This window comes from Eucyclogobius newberryi, unplaced genomic scaffold (assembly GCF_026437365.1).
Source record: "Eucyclogobius newberryi isolate DKJ021-1_F unplaced genomic scaffold, fEucNew1.0.hap1 SCAF_15, whole genome shotgun sequence".
Classification (NCBI taxonomy): Eukaryota; Metazoa; Chordata; class Actinopteri; order Gobiiformes; family Gobiidae; genus Eucyclogobius; species Eucyclogobius newberryi.
Genome location: NW_027315779.1, coordinates 15,394,085 through 15,415,179, shown reverse-complemented (window position 1 = coordinate 15,415,179; position 21,095 = coordinate 15,394,085). Strand labels below are relative to the sequence as shown.

The window sequence follows — 21,095 nt, the reverse complement described above, 5'->3', positions numbered from 1 at the left end:
CGTCTTTTACAATTGTCTTTGTCTTTAACAAGGAGCTGAGTCCTCCTTCACCCTTGCACGTCTCTCTCTCTCTCTGCGTGTTCTGTGCTTGTGTGCTGAATGGCACAGAGTGCAGAGGATCATTACGCAGTACGCACAGTGCGCACGTACAGCACAGTGGCTCTGTGCGGCGGTAAAGTGATTTAGTGCGCAGCATCCTCCGCACTAGCCCCAGCTCTTCTCCATCATCTGCTGCTCAGATTGACCTTCGCAGCATCCGGCTCATTTCTGTCTGGTAGTCGTTGGCATTAGCTCACTGTGTTTTGAGACAGATCTGCCCGGCGTCTCTGCAGATTGTTGGGGAGAACTCATGTCTACTACAATTGCGAAAACTACTGCATCCTCTGCGAACCCAGGTAAATCAGAAAAAACCTTCTCAATATTGATTTCTCGTTACGTAGGTGTATTTTGCAGATCTTTTAAACAGGCCACGGAGCTGCTACCCCCAACACGCGCAGCTCGATCAGCTCTAATGGCAGTCAGTCAGGGATAAGAGGGTATATAGCTCTTTTACACACTGTAAAGCGAATTGCGTAATGATGAGGCAGGCTGCTGAATCAAAAAGTATTTGTGGTGGACTAGTCTGGGTTTGTTTGACCCACGGTGACTCTTTAAACGTTTTAAAAGTCCACACCGTTAATAATGGAGTTCACTGAATAATCAGTAACCAATACAGGTGTAGGCCTCATTCAAATTTCTAACCACAGCCCAACAAAAAGCAACAATCAACTGAATAGAATAGAATAAATATATAGAGGAATAGTTGAAATAGCCTAATCAGAAAGTATAGCTGGTGTGCAGCTTTTTCTGAAAAGGTAATATTTCCATTCAGCGAACAAAGCTGCGTATTCATTCATGCATTCTTTGCCAAAGTGCAGAATTTCAGAGCAGAATGCCCTTCTCAAAACACAACTACTTACTTGATTAGGCAAAGCTACTTACTTGTTTTATAAGACTGTTCTGCATTTTGTTCTCATATTTACAATGGTCACAATTTTATAGGAGTTGAAACTAAACAAGCACATACATCATAACTCACATAGTTTATATTGGCTGTTAATAATAATATTTTTTAAATGTATTCATATTTATTTGTTAGAGGAGAAGATGGCACCACCCACAATCACTCTTCTTGAAAAGAAATCTCCAACAAATGGTCACCGCTCTCCAGCTCAAACTGGAAAAACTAGTGAGTAACACCCCTTTTCTCCCCTTTTTCTTTCATCAGGTGAATATATTCTCTGGATTGGGTGCTTGTACAACAGAATGTCCTTATAGTCCGTATAAAATATGTTGGGCTCTCTCTTATTAAAGATTGCACCCTGATTGTTTCTACTCTAACTGCAGTGTCCTTGGCTTGGGGCTTTTTGGCATTTTACACTGTGCTGTTTAGCAACAGAGAGCAGAGTGTACAGACTGCTCTCTCCGCTGATAACAAGTCAGCACTACGCCACTGCACTGGGCTATAATGTCAGACAGTAATGTATCACCGCTGAGTCTCTCCTCCATAACTCGATCTTCTGGTCCTTTTAGCTCCATCAAGCACAGAGAAGAAGCCACAAATAAATGGTCATGCGTCTCCTTTGCATGTCCAAACAAACAGCAGCAACAAAGCAAGTAAGGGAGTTGTTTTAACAAGCCAGGCAAAATCATCTTTCATTTAATTTCTGTTCTTATTTGTTTTCAGTCTTAGAGGGTTATATGAAGACCGATGACAGGGTTCGTTTAGCCAAAGAAAGGCGTGAAGAAAGAGAGAGAAGTCTTGGTAAGTCATGAAATCATCATTCTGTCTAAGATGTTTGTCATTTATCCATTGTTCATTCGCTCAGTCATAATTTGCCCTTGGGCAGACTGCTTTTACAGAGGCTCTCCTGTATTCTTTAATCACAAAACAATTTGCATTCATACAGAAAAAAGTTGTAAAGGACCAATGATTAAAAAAAAAAAAAAAACTGCATCTGTTGGTACAATACTCATAATAACACATAAAATAATACAAACAATTCATTTTAACAGTTCTAGCTACATAATTTATACCAAATTAATATTATACCACCTGTTTTAGATTAGTTGACTAAGACTGTTGCATAGACCAGAGCTTCTCAAACCTTGGGAGATAAAAAAGGATCCACGCCCCCCACAGCCTCTGGGACAGCGCAGAATCAGCGCTTCACTGTGGTAAATACAGGGTTTCAAGGAGGAGACGCACTCACCTTTTTTCTTGTCACTGTGGATTACCTCGACCGTCACACACAAACTGCTTTCTGCACGGCGATGACTCGTTGTTGTTGTTGTTGTTGTGTTATTTTTTAATGGAAAAGGGGGGCACAGAGGCAGGCTGACCCACTCCTCCGCTGCTCTCTCGTACTTAGAGATTTACCCCGTGTTTGCACTGGGCGTTTTTATGTTGTCTGTCACGTGTAATGTGCGCACATTTCTCCAAATGTCTCGTGCCCCCCTTGGCCCCCCTTTTTTTAGACTATGATATAATGTAATTCAATGTTAGTATTCAGAATACAGTAGTCTGATTGACACAAGAAATTGAATATGTAATAAAATAAATTTGAATGCAGGTATTCAGTATTTTGTAACCAAAACACTGTGTGTGACTCCAGTCCCTCTAAATATACCACCGGTATTATGTTTAAAAACTTTTCTTAAAACTAAGCACAGTAATATTCTGGTGTTAGAAGATTCTCTGTAAATCTTATCTCAAGATTATCCTCACATGCACTATCCCCACAAAGATAATGTGTCACGACAGAGGTCGCTGATTTCTATTTCGCTTCAGGGGATGTAAAGACAGAAGTGTTAGCAAAAGTAGGTCTCTTGTTCTTGCATAACTCTGCTCTACATATCATACATTTCACACTTTACTGGACCTAGAGTGATACAAATAGATTACCAAACCAGATTAAAGGAGAAAACCAGGTCTAATTAAGGCTTAAACTAAGACTAAACCACATACAAACATCTAAACCACTAGTGTAAACAAAGACTAACAGACTGTAGATCACTCAACTACAGACAACCACTAAACCGGTTATGAACCAGAGCTAATCCTAAGGCATATTTGTGGATTTGTTAAATCAATAGAGTTTTCCTGAATGTGTTTCAGCGGCCAGAGAGCAGGTGATGAAAGAGAAAGAGCGGCGTGCGCAACTGCAATACGAGCGTACATTGGAGGAGCGATGCCGGCGTCTCGAGGAGCAGCGTCTGAGAGAGGATCAGCGCCGAGCCGCGGTGGAGGAAAAGAGGAGGCATCAGCTCGAGGAGGAGAGGGTCAGGCACTGCTCCTGAGCTACTGGGGCTGAGGGCTTAGAATTACCAATATTGGGCATGTAATTATGATCATGATTACTGACACCACGAAGGACAAAAAACTGACAAAAAGGAGCAAGTAAATGGAAACAAAAATCTTTGGAGACATATTTATACATACTTAGTATTAAACTATAATATAGTAGATCATTTACATTTTGTTAATTGTAAACCACAATATTGATCTAAAACGGCATGATAATGGAAATAGGTCCATTGACTTCCTGTTCACATTACATTATCATTTATGTTTGAAAATGTACATGTATCACTTGGAGTCTTTTCACATAATCACAACTAAGTGTGGTGATGTGGGCGGGGATAGGAGGTAGGTGAAAACAGGAAAACTTTTCTTCTTTTTTTTTTAGCAATTTAGCCTCAATACAGAATTACTCAAACATGCAGGAAAATAGAACTTTGAGTAAACTAATGATGAGTACTCACTGTTGTAATAAGGTTCATTCGTCCCCTTTAATATGTCATTATATACAGTGTAGCAGATACGTAGCTTTATTTCAAACGTATTTTCTTTTGATGTGTTTTTTATGCAGTCAATTTTCTATTTGCGAAACTTTGTATTGTGATAATGTTAAAAATGTTTAAACTTCTGTTTTTTTCAAGACCTAACCCTAACCCCCTCCAGATCATTTCAGATTTGTTTGCACAATTAAGCCCAACCTAGCAAAAACAACATATCGATGCTTGCATATTCTTCCACTTTATCTGTGGCTGGGTCTCGGGGGCAGCAGTCTATGCAGACATGCCCCCACATTTGTGCACCTGTGATATAGGAAGCAAGATTTTTATTAACCGTATCAGTTTATTGTTTTTTCTTTTACAAATATAACAATGAGCTGCATGTGTGCTTCAGGAGAGACTGGAGGCGCGGATGAAGAAGTCTCTGGAGCGCAGTCTCCAGCTGGAGCAGAGGAGCAGACGATGGGGCAGAGGATATCCAGGCGCAGGTGGGCTCTGCACACAAACAACCGGAATGCCTCTAACATCACAATGCAGTTTGCCATCTCCCGCATCTAACCGAATGTGATTGTCTCTCCTTTGCCTGGGTTATTTTGCATGAGCAGAAATAAAGCTCAATGAGGACAGTTGCATACAATACCTATTGTATGAATAACAGTTTGATCATGATTTTAAAGCCTAATATCAACAATATAATTTATAATTGCCTAATAAAATAAAATCAATTAAAGAACCCTTAACAAAACAGATTTAAATTGTACGTCAAATCTTTTCAAACCACAGCATAAACACTTGAGTGCTTTGAATGACTTGCCATCCAGGTCTCTGGATCTGGATGTTGATTGCTTGGATAAACTGTTGATAATGCTTTGTTTGCTCTGCTCCGCCCGCTGCCTTTAGGTGACTGTGAGAATGCCTCTCTCCCCTCCGCTGCCTCCGCCTTTTCCCATGGCATTGCCTCCCCTATTCCTGCTGTCAGCGAATCTGGTAAAGTTATGCCCTGTCCTGCCCACATGTATCTGCCCACTCTGTCATTCACTAGTCGTTTGCTTCCTGTGGGTTAGGTAAAGGCATGACGTGCATGTTTGACTTAGCACTGCATATTCATTTGATTGGGTTTTTGTTTATGCAGATCATTTTGTCAAAAATAAAATGACAAAAAAGCATATTTATTTCCAAAAAGTCTGGATCTACCTGCGTTGCACCAATGAAATTTCCCCATGTGGGACAATAAAGGAATATCTTATCTTATCTTATCTTAAACGAACTAGGAAATACATTTAATTGTCTATGTCTCTGTTCTTCTGTTTTTGATTTGGCAAATTGTGAACATGATTGCCTTTAGAAGCATGTGTCGGTAACCAAGAACCCTCTTTTTTGTGCATGTTTAGACAATGTTGTGGTTTTTTTGTGGTTGAGTTTGTAGGCTTAGAAATGTAGTCACTCCCCACTCACTCTGAGCGTGAGAAGAATATTTGATTTGCTTTAGTAAATCACATCTTGTTGCAGCGCCCTGTAGCCCGCACAGATCCCCATATCGCATGGATCACAGCAGAGTGGTTCTTCAAGGAAGCTCTCAGTCCACCCCAAACACCCCTAAAGTGAGTTGTGTCCATGAAAATACACAGACAGTGTCTATAATCTATTGTTTTGGTTGAATTTGTAGAAACAGCGCTTGCAAAAATATAGAAATGCCTCTCCGGGTTATGGTTCCCCTTTGAGAAGATCTGAATCTCCAGCTGCAGTCAAACAAGCAACTTCTCCCACATCTAAGTAAGACCATATTGGATGAATGAATTATGTTGTTATTATATTTTTAAACTATGTCCTTCCTGTGTTTTTTCAGGGTTGTGTCAAATCTGCGTACCCATTCACCCAATAACCTACAGCAAAACTCTCCAGTAAGACAGAATGCAAATCTCAAGGGGGTCAAGAAAGCAGATGAGATGAAGGAAAAACACAACAAAGTCTCAAAAAATGACAGTCCTCTGAGGAGTGTCCAAACGGAAAGAAACAGTGCCGACTCCAAAGGTGGGCCTCCGCAGGGCGTTAAAGTGAACATGATCGAAAAGTTTGAGTCTCCCGAAAGAAAGAACAAAGGAGTTCAGCCAAACGTCTGTGTCCAGGAAGGAGACAAGAAAAAAGGTGCGACATTTAATTGCATTTTTTGAACATTAAATATCAATGACAATTGACAGATAAGATATGATAAGACAAGATAGATCTTTATTGATGACAGTGGAGGACTTCATAGTCATTGCTATTCATGGGCCATTTCATGACTCACTTGCTGTCACTTTGCATTTCCCCAGGACCACAGAATAAAACGTGCTTGTAGCTTTCTCTGGTCTGTGCAATACATTTAATGTACAATGTCCATGTCAAGTAAAATAAGAATATGAGCGTTTACAAAGATACAATAATTTGATAACATAATAATAAGACTTCTCTCTCTTGATAGATACTACTCTGTGCACTTCTTCTGGAAAGTTGAGCGCGGGAACAACAAACGAGGAGGAGGCCACGAGGCTGTTGGCTGAACGTCGACGTCTGGCTCGAGCTCTGAAAGAACACGAGGAAAAGAAGCGAGCGCAGGAGGAAGAAAGGTGGGTCATGAAGGAGTCGGCCACTCGCTTGTCTCCATGGAGATAACATCCCTGGAGACAAGCAGGTCAACCAGAAAAGTTACAAAGCACCTTTAAAATGTATTAGTTATGGACTAAGTATTGTATTTCTCTGCAACAAAGCGTGAAAAAGGAACAGCTGAAGAAGCCAATCGCACTACAACAGGAAGCAAAAGTCGAGGCGCCAAAAGAGGAGATTAAAAAATTTGAAAACGTTGTGCTGAGAAATGACAACGTAAATCAAGTGAATGGAGAAAATGAACAGCAGATACAAAATGACAATGAGGTGAACATTAAGAAGAACACCGTGCATCTGTGCGCATCCAGTGTGACACATGAGAGTGAATGTTTTAATTTTCAACAACAGGCCAAAGTGCTGACACCCGAAGAGGCATTGCGGCAACAACAGGAACGGGATCTACAGAAGCAACATGAAGAGGAGGAGAGACAGCTGCGCAAAAAGGTTCATGAGACTGTAAAACCAAAATACTGAATGTTTCCAAAGTAATAATTGTCTTTCCTTTCTGCAGAGAATTGAAGAAATAATGAAGCGAACTCGGAAAGGGGAAGGGGACATGAAGGTACCGTGACAGACACGGCTTGTACAGTTCCTCTGCCTTGTTTTCTTTCCTCAATGCTTTTTTGTAACATATATTTTTCGAATCAGATTTTTATTAAATTTACTTGTTTTGCTTTTTTCTATTGATTCATTAAATCTGAAGATTGCTGAGCCTTTAGCTTTTTTGTGACTGTTTTCATGTTTGGAGCAGGTGGAGGAGAGTGCCGGGGCAGACACAGGTCAGTGTGTCGCTTGCTCTTTGGGCCACTACTGACCCATGCTTTTCCCCACTCTGCGCTGCTCGCCTTTAAAGCATGTAGCAGTTACTCCAGTCTTATTTTATTCCCTTATGGAAGGTTTTGAAAAGTCAAAATCATAGCATTTCTATGGGTTCAAAGCAAGATGAATTTTGTGTTTCATACACTTTTATCTTTTTCATTTATCTTTTGCTTTAAATTTGATTTTGCAGTGCCTGATTAGATGTATTTATCCTCTTGGTCTTTTACGTAGGTATAGTAAGTAGCATGTAAGTAATTGCAAACTTACTTTGCCAACCCACGAAAAAACAAGACCGCACCTTCAACAAATACATTAAATATCTAAGTAGTCACGTTCTGTTTGTTTCAAAGCTTTCTTTTTTGTGGTGATTAGTTTCAATCCACATTAATGCAAAGATATGTTTTCAAGAAAAACCAAGAGGATAAAGGGTTAGATTTCATTATGAGACTGGTTGTACCTCTTCCCAGTCGTGTGCATGTGGAGCTACATGCCTGGAACATGATGCAGTGTGCAAAGAACTGCTGCTGATGGACACAATTTACCGTAGAAAGCTGTGCACTGGGAGCTGAAGTAAAATTAGCTGCTCTTGAAAATGCCCTTGTAGAGTCTATTGAGTCTGCCTCTAGAGACCTGATCTGCAGCATGAGCCTGTGCTGCCTGCTGCTAATGCTCAACAGCCCAGAGTAAAGATGGTCAGAGAAACGAGTCATGTGTGGACATGTGTTCTTTTATTCTCTGCAGGGGAAATACCAGTCAGTGTTGATGGTAAGGTGGAACAATCAGAACAAAAAATTGTGGTGCAAAACAAAAGTGAAAAGAAAGCAGTTGTTAGCACTTCATCCAAGAGGGAAGGACTGATTGTTCATCAAAAGGAAAACCCCACAAGTGAGAAAACCCTAAAAGTGGATAGCCAAAAGCCGAAACAGACCCAGCAACCCAATTGTATCCCGAAGAAAGATATGGATCAAGGCAAGCAGAGCAATACAAATATTATAATGACAAATCAAATGAATAAGGCATTTAAAAGGGAAAGCAGTGGCGAGTTTGTGAACAGAGTCGTGAAAAGTGAGACTAATCGTATGACCACAGAGGTTAGCAGACAGCAAACTCTGCATGTATCAAAGGCTGAGGTCAACGGAGAGTCCAAGGACAAAGTCACTAAACCCTCCGTGACACCCCTCCCTTTGAGACAACTCACTCCCCCGGTCATCAAACTCGCACCTCTAGAGGTATCCAGGACAAGCTCTGGGGATGAAGTGCAGTCAATGGAAGTCAGGTAAGCCCAACATTAAAATTGTGTCACTTTTTCGCCACCTCCTTGTCTCCTTAAAGCTGTTATTGCTTTGCCTCGACTGATCCACAGTATAAAATAAATGTAATAACTCTATAGACAAGCAGGTGACACAACAGGCCAAGTATCAGATCAGGGGTCTCATCTATAAAACTATATAAACTGCCTCAACCACCAGGCAGCAGTGGATTGTCCATTTCCATGTCAAGTTATCTTTTTTAGAACATAGATGACCTTGAAAAGTCATGTACGTACATATATTCGTCTCACTTTATAAATGAGAGCCTAGACCTGTGGAGAGGAAAGCCCACTCACAGTCACAGAATGCATGTTTTCCTATGTATCTTTAGCAATAAAAACACCTGTAAATGTAAGAGTTTAATGCAATAATGTTAAAAATTCCAGGCAAAGCAATAACATTTCTATGGAAAGAAGCAGGCGACGTACCCTCCATCAGAAAAATTACATAGTGCACCTTTAGTTATAGCCAAGACATAGAAATCAAAAGTATTGTGTTGTATTTCAGTCCAGTGTCAAAGGAAGAACTCATCTCAATCCCAGAGTTTTCTCCAGTAAACGATGGACCAAACAGCAACTTGAGCAACAGCAAAGCACTTGAAGACCTGATAGATCTGACAGGAAGCTTGAACCCACGGCTCTCCCCTCAGAACCGCATTGGAGACTGCAACCAAAATCTAATCCAAGGTGTGGTCAGCCCGATAACAGATTCACAACTGGTCAGGAAGTCACCTCCATCCTCAAATAAACTCACTGTTAAGTAGAACTGACATGCTTGCCTTCCCTGTGCCGCTTTCTTCATAGGAGTTGAGCCATACTGGTTGGTGTAGAAATATCAACTGTAACTTGCAATATGTCACAAATACTGGAAATAAATATCTTGGAATGTAGCTATAATATTTCTCCAAATAATGATTAACCATAGTCAGGGGAAAACAGACTAGACATCAGGTTTTTGCAATAATTTAGGATTTACGATAAATACTTTAATTACAAAAAATTGTGTTAGTAAAATAAGCTTGGTTGTGTTATTTGCACAATTTTATTATAGAAGCACTTAAGATGTCCTACTTGCCTTTAAACTATATGTATGCATGTATAGAGAAACTGCACTCCAGTATTTGCCATAAATGTGCAAGTGTCCTTGATATCAGATGCCTGAAGTTGTGGGAGCATTTGAAGTTGCTTAATGCTTATATTAACTTAAATCAATAGACAAAACCGTCTCAAGGCAATGCTTTGAACATAATTATTGTCTGAGGCACAATACAAGCTGAGCATCTGCAAACACTGGTGTAACTATGTAAACAGCTTTGGTTTATTTGAAAAAAGTGTGTTAAAAAGCTGCAATACATCTTGTGCAACCCTTTTTGTACACATCTAACTGGCCACTATGTAAAGACTGCAGCCATATTTATGTTTAGTTTGCATCAATCGAGACCCTCAGAATCTACACAGATGCACAAAATGAAGAGTACCAAATGGCCTATTGTCATGACAGCTTTTTGTGCATGTTCACTATAATCACAATTACCTGAATGAATAAAATGTACAATCATATAGTGTTTGTCTTTTTCCTCTCTCTCTTTCAGGCTTCAGTGCATTTATTAGGCTGTAGTGAGTAGGATGGCCAGCTCAAATTGTGGCTGTGTAAAGGGACAAGAGCCAAAAATACTTATCCTTATCACCAGTTACACCAGTCAGAGATTCCCAAACTTTTTCTGACGTGCCATCCCAGGGAGATAAAAAAAAAAGTATCCACAGCCTCTGGGACAGCGAAAAATTGGCGCTTCACTGCTGTAAATACGGCGTCTCAAGGAGAAGATTCACTTATGTTACTTCTCATCACTGTGAATCAATTTTACCACTGCAGCTCCACAACCATCACACATAAACGGTTGTTGTTGTTGTTGTTGTTGCTGTTGTGTTACGTTTAATAGCGGTTGGCAGCCAACTACATTTACCGTCACCTATTGTAATTGTACATCTACAAAGTATGTGTTTTTTTATGCTATACCGTTAAAAATATGGAGAGCGAGAAAGACAGCGAAAGAGAGAAAGAGAGAGAAACCCGAGAGATGTTGTTGTGTTACTTTTAATGGCGGTTGCAGCCAACTGAAAAGGTGCATTCACTGCTACCTTAGTTGTACGTCTGCTGTTGTTGTACGTCTTAAAAGTATGTTTTTTACGCTATAGGTTAAAAAAAAGGGAGAGAAAGATGGAGAAGGAGAGAGAGAACGAGAGAGAAAGCCCACCAAGAATGAGTTAAACAGCTGGAACACACATCATCAGAATCCAAAAAGGTTTGTCTTCTGTGGTGTTTTATCGATGAACAGAATTCACACAAACATAGGAACATCGTGTTTACATACGCTTTATGACATCACGTAATCTTTATGACATCACATAAGGAGAGAGAGAGAGTTCTATTGTCTTCAGAGTCCATGAGATCATAGCGGAAAGGAATTGAATTCTTGGCGGTAATGCAACACTCGGATGCAAACCGCCATCTCCCGTCACACGGTCGCGGTGACGGGAGATGGCGGAGGAGAGTGGATCGGGGATGGAAGACGTTCTAGACGGCGTGGAGGAGCAGCCTTTTCTGCCTGCACGTGCCCGGAAACGTAAAAAGTCCCTTAGCTCGTCCGAGGGTTCTGGGAATGAGCAGCAGGATGAGGCTGAAGCTATTGATGTCCGGGGTGAGAGCAGAGACTGTAAGGTGATCATAAAGCTTGCACAGGATAGTGCATCCTTTAAGGAGTGGAATTCAGTGGCATTGTCAAAGAGCCTAACTGTAGCTGTGGGAGTGATCAAGAGTGCGAGTGTCCTTAGAGATGGCTCGCTGCTGGTCGTGTGCAAGGACGCGGCTCAGCAACGGAAGGCGATTGGAACTAAACGTCTGGGTGGAAAGGACATTCTTGTGTCTAATGCTGAAAGAAACACGGTCAGAGGAGTTATCGTAGGTGTACCTACGGCGACGTCTGTGGATGAAGTTAAGGAGAATTTGACGGGAGTTACGGTGGTGGACGCTAGGCGTTTGAAGGTGACCCGGTTTGGGGTAAGATGTGACAGCTTGTCGGTAATGGTAACACTTGAAGGGAGGTGCCTGCCTAGTAAGGTGTTCATTGGGTACATGTGCTATAGCGTCAGGCCATATGTTCCGCCGCCCCTGCGTTGCTTTAAGTGCCAGCGCTTTGGGCATATTGCAGCGGTCTGTAGAGGGAGGCAAAGGTGTGGTAAATGTGCAGGAGATCATGAGTATGGGAAGTGTGACGTGGGTGCAAAACTGAAGTGCTGTAACTGTGGGGAAGAACATAGCTCTGCCTACGGGGGATGCAGGTTTAGCAAAAGAGCTGCTGAGGTGCAGAAAATAAAGGTCTCTCAAGGTATATCCTATGCAGATGCAGTCAAGAAAGTTTCAAGTAACGAGTTTAGAGTAAATACAGAGAGAGGAGCCAGCGCTGCTCCCAGCCAGGGCGAAATGAGAGAGGCCAGCGTGGCTCCCAAGAAGTGTGAAGGTTTCAAGAGTGGAGGTCCCAAGTGTGCAGGTTCCAGAATTAATGAGAATACCCTGGTTGTGGATAGAGAGGATTTTGTACTCTTTATGGTGGATGTTGTAAACTGTGCTGCTCAGACTCAAAGCAGAACTGAAAGGATCAGGATCATTGCTAAAGCTGCAGGGAGATTCCTTGGAACAAAGGAGCTTGATTGGGCAGATATAGAAAACAGGCTAAAGGCGCTAAATGGGAGTCGGAGTGATGGGGGTCTGCTTGTGGGGAGTCAGAGTGATCAGAGTGACGAGATGGGGGTGGGGGTGGTCTCCTGTCCTCGCCCAGTCTCGTAGATGCACGGCTACCAAGCGGCGACATCAGTGGACATATTAAAGCCTATAGAATGAAGCCTGAAGAATAAAGCTGTACGGTGGAAGCACCGAACGTCAAAGAAGGAGAGGAAGATGAAGAAGAGTCTCCCTGGAATAAAGCCGGTCACAAAGACATATCATGACCTCATGGGCTTTGTAACACCAAAGCAATGGAAGGAGTACTTTTACGGACTACGACAGAGTCTGAGGACTACGACAAAGTCTGAGGAATAAAGTCTGGCGGTAATGCAACACTTGGATGCCAACCGCCATAAAACAACAACAACAACAACAACAACAACAACAACAACAACAACATGGGAAGTGTGACGTAGGGGCAAAACTGAAGTAAGATAAGATAAGATAAGATATTCCTTTATTGTCCCACATGGGGAAATTTCATTGGTGCAACGCAGGTAGATACAGAGGTAGATACAGAAGAAAAGAACAGATCACTTATAAGAAGTTTGAAAAACACTTTCAGTAGAAGATCTCCCATAAACAAAAACTCCCATAGACAAATAAATAAATAAATAAATACCATTGCATGTGATCACGACAGTAATTGCACATGAATATGTGTCACAACGGCACATAGATTGCACATGAATTTCACAGTAATTGCACATATGACGGAATTGCACATCAGTATTAGGTTAAGTGCTGTAACTGTGGGGAAGAACATAGCTCTGCATACGGGCAAGCTTAGCAAAAGAGCTGCTGAGGTGCAGAAAATTAAGGTCTCTCAAGGTATTTCCTATTCGGATGCAGTCAAGAAAGTTTCAAGTAACACGGTTAAAGTAAATACAGCGAGAGAAGCCAGCGCTGCTCACAGCCAGAGCAAAGTGAGGAAGCCAGCATTGCTCCCAAGAAGTGTGGAGGTTCCAAGTGTGGAGGTCCCAAGTGTGGAGGTTCCAGAATTAATGAGAATACCTTGGTTGTGGATAGAGGATTTTGTGCTCTTTATGGTGGATGTTATAAACTGTGCTGCTCAAACTCAAAGCAGAACTGAAAGCTACAGCTGCAGGGAGATTCCTTGGAACAAAGGAGCTTGATTGGGCAGAAATAGAAAACAGGCTAAAGGCGCTAAATGGGAGTCGGAGTGATGGAGGTCTGCTTTTGGGGATTCAGGTGATCAGAGTGAAGAAATAGAGGTGGGGGTGGTCTCCTGTCCTCGCCCAGTGTAGTAGATGTTGTTGTTGTTGTCGTTTTATGGCGGTTGGCATCCAATTGTTGCATTACCGCCAGACTTTATTCCTCAGACTTTTCGTAGTCCTCAGACTGTCGTAGTCCGTAAAAGTACTCCTTCCATTGCTTTGGTGTTACAAAGCCCATGAGGTCATGATATGTTGTTGTTGTTGTTGTTGTTGTTGTTGTTGTTGTTTTATGGCGGTCGGCATCCAATTGTTGCATTACCGCCAGACTTTATTCCTCAGACTTTTCGTAGTCCTCAGACTGTCGTAGTCCGTAAAAGTACTCCTTCCATTGCTTTGGTGTTACAAAGCCCATGAGGTCATGATATGTCTTTGTGACCGGCTTTATTCCAGGGAGACTCTTCTTCATCTTCCTCTCCCTCTTTGACGTTCGGTGCTTTGGAAGTACAAAGCCCATGAGGTCATGGGACGTCTTTGTTGTTTTACAAAGCCCATGAGGTCATGGGACGTCTTTGTCGTTTTATCCTTTAGAAGTCCTTCTTCCATCACTTTGGTGTTTCTAGGCCCATGAAGTCAAAGCGCGTTAGAACATCCTCTTGCTCCTCATCCTCGGCTCAGTCTCCAACACCTCCCACCTCTATAAACGTTTACCCAGCCCTGTGCTACATAAGTAAGCAACCACAGCCTGACACAAACCCTGTGACTGAATCGCCAGAACGTTCCGCAGATTGAACTCCCGCCCATTATTCCGAAACCACAAGGCCAACCCGGCCCTTTCTCTATCATAAGCCTCACAGCAAATCAGCACATGCTCGACAGTCTCTGGCACCCGACAGTGACCACACAGACCGGTCGGGTGTTTGCCTATCCTACTCAGTGACCAATTGAGTCCAGTATGGCCAATCCTCATGCGGGCGAAGGCCCTTTCCTCCCACGCGTTCCTGCCCATAGACCCGCAAGGACCCACACTACCCTGTACGTGATAGAGATGCCGTCCAGTAACACAGTGGCTCCAAAATTCCTGCCAAAGGCCGACCACATGACTCTTGATAACGGGCTTGATTTCAGATTTGCTTAACTCAACCGCCACATCAATTGATGGCCGCCTAAGGGAACGTTTAGCCAGTGCATCAGCCATTTCGTTACCATCCACCCCCACATGCGCAGGGACCCAAAAGAAGGAAACCCTCACATCCTTCCTGGACAGGGAGAGCATCAGACAGAAGATGCCATTCAACACATCCTGTCTGCAATCCGATTTCCCAGATTTAATGCTTTGCAATGCAGAAAGGCTGTCAGAGGCCACCACAATGCCGCAACACTGCAAAGCAGATTCCGCCCATTCCAATGCCAACCGTATCGCTATGGGTTCCGACGTGAAAACAGAAAGGCGATCTGTCAACCTCTTCTTGACCGCCAGCCCCAGGTCAGGCACAAAATAAGCGGCGCCAGTACGCCCACTCTCAGGATCCCTAGACCCGTCGGTATAAATAAACACATCACCTGAGTGCTTATCGATGAGCGCTTGAACGGCAAACTGCGGTGCCCTCCCAGCGACTCCTCTAAGCTTGCCATGCAAGCTAACATCAACAGGAGCCGGGACAAACTTCCACGGAGCTATAGCAGACAAAGCCACCGACGGGCTCACACGCAGATCACCAACCCCCGCAAGCCGCGCCTTCGCATTTCCTACCTGGCTAAAAACCATACCGCCAGCCTCACTCTGCCCCCCATCAACCCTGAGAAAGTCCCTCACCGGGTGAGAGCTCGTATGACCTTGCACATTCACCCAGTAAGCCAACAGAAGTTCTAGCCTCCGGAGCCGTAACGGCAATTCCCCCAACTCAACCTGCAGCGCCGAGACAGGGGAGGTCCTAAAAGCCCTACAGCAGATGCGCAAGGCCTGGGCTTGCTCCACATCAAGCTTCTTTAGGTTAGTCTCAGCCACAGACATGTAGGCTATACAGCCATAATCAATAGCCGCCCTCATGACGGCCCGATAAATACCCAGGAGCGACCTTCTGCTGGCCCCCCAGTCCTGGCCGGATAGACAACGAAGCAAGTTATTCACCCTTTTGCATTTACCACTGACCTCATCAATGTGCTGACGCCAACTAAGCCTCTCGTCAAAGGTGACCCCCAAGAACCTCACCTCCCTGACCTGTTCGAGCACCTGCCCATGCAGTTGAAGGGAGACGTCCCTATGCCCATTGAAGAAACAGATCACTTGAGACTTCCGTACGGACAGTTTAAACCCCCACTTCAGGGTCCACTGCTCCACCTGCTGTATTGCCCTTTGCAGTTTCGCCTCGTAAAACCGGAGATTCCTCCCTCTCACCCATAGAGCGCCATCGTCAGCATAAAGGCTCCTCCCAACAGACCCATCCACGTCGTCAAAGATGTCCTTAATCATAACATTGAACAAGATAGGGCTACACACACTCCCCTGCGGGATCCCATTCTCCACCCCATAGACCCCAGAGTAAGCAGCGCCCACTCTGGTTTGGATACGCCGGCCAGACAGAAAGCTCCGGACCCAGTTAAACAGTTTACCCTTCACACCACACTTCCGCAGCTTACTGAGGAGCCCATCCTTCCAAACCATATCGTACGCCTTCTCCACATCGAAGAGCACCGCAATAACCTTTTCTTTCTGAGCCCTGGCCAGCTGGATATCAGATTCCAAACACAACACGGAATCCATGGTGTTCCTGCCCCTACGGAAACCACTCTGGTGCGCGGGAAGCAAACCCTGACTCTCCAAGAAGTAATCCAACCGCTCGGTAACCATGCGCTCCATCGTTTTCCCGAGCTGCGACGTCAAGGCAATCGGCCTATAACTTGAAGGGTCAGACGCTGGCCTACCCGGCTTCAGAACCGGCACCACCGTAGACTGTTTCCACGCAGATGGAACACAACCTGAATCCCAAACACGGTTGAAAAGACCCAGGACTAGCCCAAGCGTGTCATCAGTCAAATGAGAGAGCATGTCATAGCACACCTCATCTTTACCCGGGGCTGTCTGTTTCGCCTTAGAAAGTGCTCTCCTTAGCTCAAACAAACTAAACGGAAGGTCAAGGTCATCTTGAGTCGAAGGCTGGTGCCCAATCAGCTCAGAATTCTGGGCCAGAGTACTCTCCCTGTAGTGCCTTTCCGCAGGTGAGAGATTGTCAGTTGTTGTTGTTGTTGTTGTTGTTGTTGTTGTTGTTTTATGGCGGTTGGCATCCAATTGTTGCATTACCGCCAGACTTTATTCCTCAGACTTTTCGTAGTCCTCAGACTGTCGTAGTCCGTAAAAGAACTGGCGCCGCTTATTTTGTGCCTGACCTGGGGCTGGCGGTCAAGAAGAGGTTGACAGATCGCCTTTCTGTTTTCACGTCGGAACTCATAGCGATACGGTTGGCATTGGAATGGGCGGAATCTGCTTTGCAGTGTTGCGGCATTGTGGTGGCCTCTGACAGCCTTTCTGCATTGCAAAGCATTAAATCTGGGAAATCGGATTGCAGACAGGATGTGTTGAATGGCATCTTCTGTCTGATGCTCTCCCTGTCCAGGAAGGATGTGAGGGTTTCCTTCTTTTGGGTCCCTGCGCATGTGGGGGTGGATGGTAACGAAATGGCTGATGCACTGGCTAAACGTTCCCTTAGGCGGCCATCAATTGATGTGGCGGTTGAGTTAAGCAAATCTGAAATCAAGCCCGTTATCAAGAGTCATGTGGTCGGCCTTTGGCAGGAATTTTGGAGCCACTGTGTTACTGGACGGCATCTCTATCACGTACAGGGTAGTGTGGGTCCTTGCGGGTCTATGGGCAGGAACGCGTGGGAGGAAAGGGCCTTCGCCCGCATGAGGATTGGCCATACTGGACTCAATTGGTCACTGAGTAGGATAGGCAAACACCCGACCGGTCTGTGTGGTCACTGTCGGGTGCCAGAGACTGTCGAGCATGTGCTGATTTGCTGTGAGGCTTATGATAGAGAAAGGGCCGGGTTGGCCTTGTGGTTTCGGAATAATGGGCGGGAGTTCAATCTGCGGAACGTTCTGGCGATTCAGTCACAGGGTTTGTGTCAGGCTGTGGTTGCTTACTTATGTAGCACAGGGCTGGGTAAACGTTTATTGAGGTGGGAGGTGTTGGAGACTGAGCCGAGGATGAGGAGCAAGAGGATGTTCTAACGCGCTTTGACTTCATGGGCCTAGAAACACCAAAGTGATGGAAGAAGGGCTTCTAAAGGATAAAACGACAAAGACGTCCCATGACCTCATGGGCTTTGTAAAACAACAAAGACGTCCCATGACCTCATGGGCTTTGTACTTCCAAAGCACCGAACGTCAAAGAGGGAGAGGAAGATGAAGAAGAGTCTCCCTGGAATAAAGCCGGTCACAAAGACATATCATGACCTCATGGGCTTTGTAACGCCAAAGCAATGGAAGGAGTACTTTTACGGACTACGACACCAACAACATCTCATCGGCTCAACACCCGGTCTGGAGAGACGGGAGATGGCGGAGGAGAGTGGATCGGGGATGGAAGACGTTCTGGACGGCGTGGAGGAGCAGCCTTTTCTGCCTGCACGTGCCCGGAAACGTAAAAAGTCCCTTAGCTCGTCCGAGGGTTCTGGGAATGAGCAGCAGGATGAGGCTGAAGCTATTGATGTCCGGGGTGAGAGCAGAGACTGTAAGGTGATCATAAAGCTTGCACAGGATAGTGCATCCTTTAAGGAGTGGAATTCAGTGGCATTGTCAGAGAGCCTAACTGTAGCTGTGGGAGTGATCAAGAGTGCGAGTGTCCTTAGAGATGGCTCGCTGCTGGTCGTGTGCAAGGACGCGGCTCAGCAACGGAAGGCGATTGGAACTAAACGTCTGGGTGGAAAGGACATTCTTGTGTCTAATGCTGAAAGAAACACGGTCAGAGGAGTTATCGTAGGTGTCCCTACGGCGACGTCTGTGGATGAAGTTAAGGAGAATTTGACGGGAGTTACGGTGGTGGACGCTAGGCGTTTGAAGGTGACCCGGTTTGGGGTAAGATGTGACAGCTTGTCGGTAATGGTAACACTTGAAGGGAGGTGCCTGCCTAGTAAGGTGTTCATTGGGTACATGTGCTATAGCGTCAGGCCATATGTTCCGCCGCCCCTGCGTTGCTTTAAGTGCCAGCGCTTTGGGCATATTGCAGCGGTCTGTAGAGGGAGGCAAAGGTGTGGTAAATGTGCAGGAGATCATGAGTATGGGAAGTGTGACGTGGGTGCAAAACTGAAGTGCTGTAACTGTGGGGAAGAACATAGCTCTGCCTACGGGGGATGCAGGTTTAGCAAAAGAGATGCTGAGGTGCAGAAAATAAAGGTCTCTCAAGGTATATCCTATGCAGATGCAGTCAAGAAAGTTTCAAGTAACGAGTTTAGAGTAAATACAGAGAGCGGAGCCAGCGCTGCTCCCAGCCAGGGCGAAATGAGAAAGGCCAGCGTGGCTCCCAAGAAGTGTGAAGGTTTCAAGAGTGGAGGTCCCAAGTGTGCAGGTTCCAGAATTAATGAGAATACCCTGGTTGTGGATAGAGAGGATTTTGTACTCTTTATGGTGGATGTTGTAAACTGTGCTGCTCAGACTCAAAGCAGAACTGAAAGGATCAGGATCATTGCTAAAGCTGCAGGGAGATTCCTTGGAACAAAGGAGCTTGATTGGGCAGATATAGAAAACAGGCTAAAGGCGCTAAATGGGAGTCGGAGTGATGGGGGTCTGCTTGTGGGGAGTCAGAGTGATCAGAGTGACGAGATGGGGGTGGGGGTGGTCTCCTGTCCTCGCCCAGTCTCGTAGACGCACGGCTACCAAGCAGCGACATCAGTGGACATATTAAAGCCTATAGAATGAAGCCTGAAGAATAAAGCTGTACGGTGGAAGCACCGAATATCAAAGAAGGAGAGGAAGATGAAGAAGAGTCTCCCTGGAATAAAGCCGGTTGGTCTCTGAAACAACAACAACTATTCTAGTCACAAAGACATATCATGACCTCATGGGCTTTGTAACACCAAAGCAATGGAAGGAGTACTTTTACGGACTACGACAGAGTCTGAGGACTACGAAAGGTCTGAGGAATAAAGTCTGGCGGTAATGCAACACTCGGATGCCAACCGCCATAAAACAACAACAACAACAACAACAACAAGCCTAAAGAATAAAGCTGTACGACGGAAGCGCCGAACGTCAAAGAAGGAGAGGAAGATGAAGATAAAGCCGGTTGGTCTCTGAAACAACAACAACAACTATTCTAGTCACAAAGACATATCATGACCTCATGGGCTTTGTAACACCAAAGCAATGGAAGGAGTACTTTTACGGACTACGACAGAGTCTGAGGACTACGAAAAGTCTGAGGAATAAAGTCTGGCGGTAATGCAACAATTGGATGCCAACCGCCATAAAACAACAACAACAACAACAACAACCGGCTTTATTCCAGGGAGACTCTTCTTCATCTTCCTCTCCTTCTTTGACGTTCGGTGCTTCCACCGTACAGCTTTATTCTTTAGGCTTCATTCTATAGGCTTTAATATTTCCACTGATGTCGCTGCTTGGTAGCCGTGCGTCTACGAGACTGGACGAGGACAGGAGACCACCCCCACCCCCATCTCGTCACTCTGATCACCCTGACTCCCCAAAAGCAGACCCCCATCACTCCGACTCCCATTTAGCGCCTTTAGCCTGTTTTCTATATCTGCCCAATCAAGCTCCTTTGTTCCAAGGAATCTCCCTGCAGCTTTAGCAATGATCCTGATCCTTTCAGTTCTGCTTTGAGTCTGAGCAGCACAGTTTACAACATCCACCATAAAGAGTACAAAATCCTCTCTATCCACAACCAGGGTATTCTCATCAATTCTGGAACCTGCACACTTGGGACCTCCACTCTCGAAACCTTCACACTTCTTGGGAGCCACGCTGGCCTTTCTCATTTCGCCCTGGCTGGGAGCAGCGCTGGCTCCTCTCTCTGTATTTACTCTAAACTCGTTACTTGAAACTTTCTTGACTGCATCTGCATAGGATATACCTTGAGAGACCTTTATTTTCTGCACCTCAGCAGCTCTTTTGCTAAACCTGCATCCCCCGTAGGCAGAGCTATGTTCTTCCCCACAGTTACAGCACTTCAGTTTTGCTCCCACGTCACACTTCCCATACTCGTGATCTCCTGCACATTTACCACATCTTTGCCTCCCTCTACAGACCGCTTTTCGTAGTCCTCAGACTCTGTCGTAGTCCGTAAAAGTACTCCTTCCATTGCTTTGGTGTTACAAAACCCATGAGGTCATGATATGTCTTTGTGACTAGAATAGTTGTTGTTGTTTCAGAGACCAACCAAGACAGAGTCTGAGGACTACGAAACGTCTGAGGAATAAAGTCTGGCGGTAATGCAACACTCGGATGCCAACCGCCATAAAACAACAACAACAACAACAACAACAACAACAACAACAACAACAACAACAACCGG

The 21,095-nt window shown here is 44.6% G+C and overlaps 1 protein-coding gene across 4 annotated transcripts; it reads left to right on the top strand.

Moving 5' to 3' along the window:
• The first annotated feature begins 59 nt into the window (after nt 1-59).
• On the top strand, nt 60-10,168 carry map7d2a (MAP7 domain containing 2a). 4 transcript variants are annotated; one of them, XM_072446224.1, is made up of 18 exons: nt 61-395; nt 1,139-1,228; nt 1,573-1,656; nt 1,727-1,804; nt 3,158-3,321; nt 4,232-4,325; nt 4,738-4,824; nt 5,347-5,438; nt 5,504-5,610; nt 5,684-5,982; nt 6,299-6,443; nt 6,585-6,747; nt 6,829-6,924; nt 6,992-7,042; nt 7,232-7,259; nt 8,041-8,268; nt 8,389-8,575; nt 9,117-10,168. In XM_072446224.1, the coding sequence occupies exons 1-18, from the start codon at nt 350-352 to the stop codon at nt 9,370-9,372; spliced, it is 2,295 nt and encodes a 764-aa protein (XP_072302325.1). In that variant the 5' UTR covers nt 61-349; the 3' UTR covers nt 9,373-10,168. The 4 variants fall into 4 exon arrangements, with proteins under 4 accessions (XP_072302324.1, XP_072302325.1, XP_072302323.1 ...); XM_072446222.1 differs by having other exon boundaries at nt 8,041-8,575; XM_072446225.1 differs by lacking the exon at nt 8,041-8,268 and having other exon boundaries at nt 62-395.
• The last annotated feature ends 10,927 nt before the right edge of the window (nt 10,169-21,095 follow it).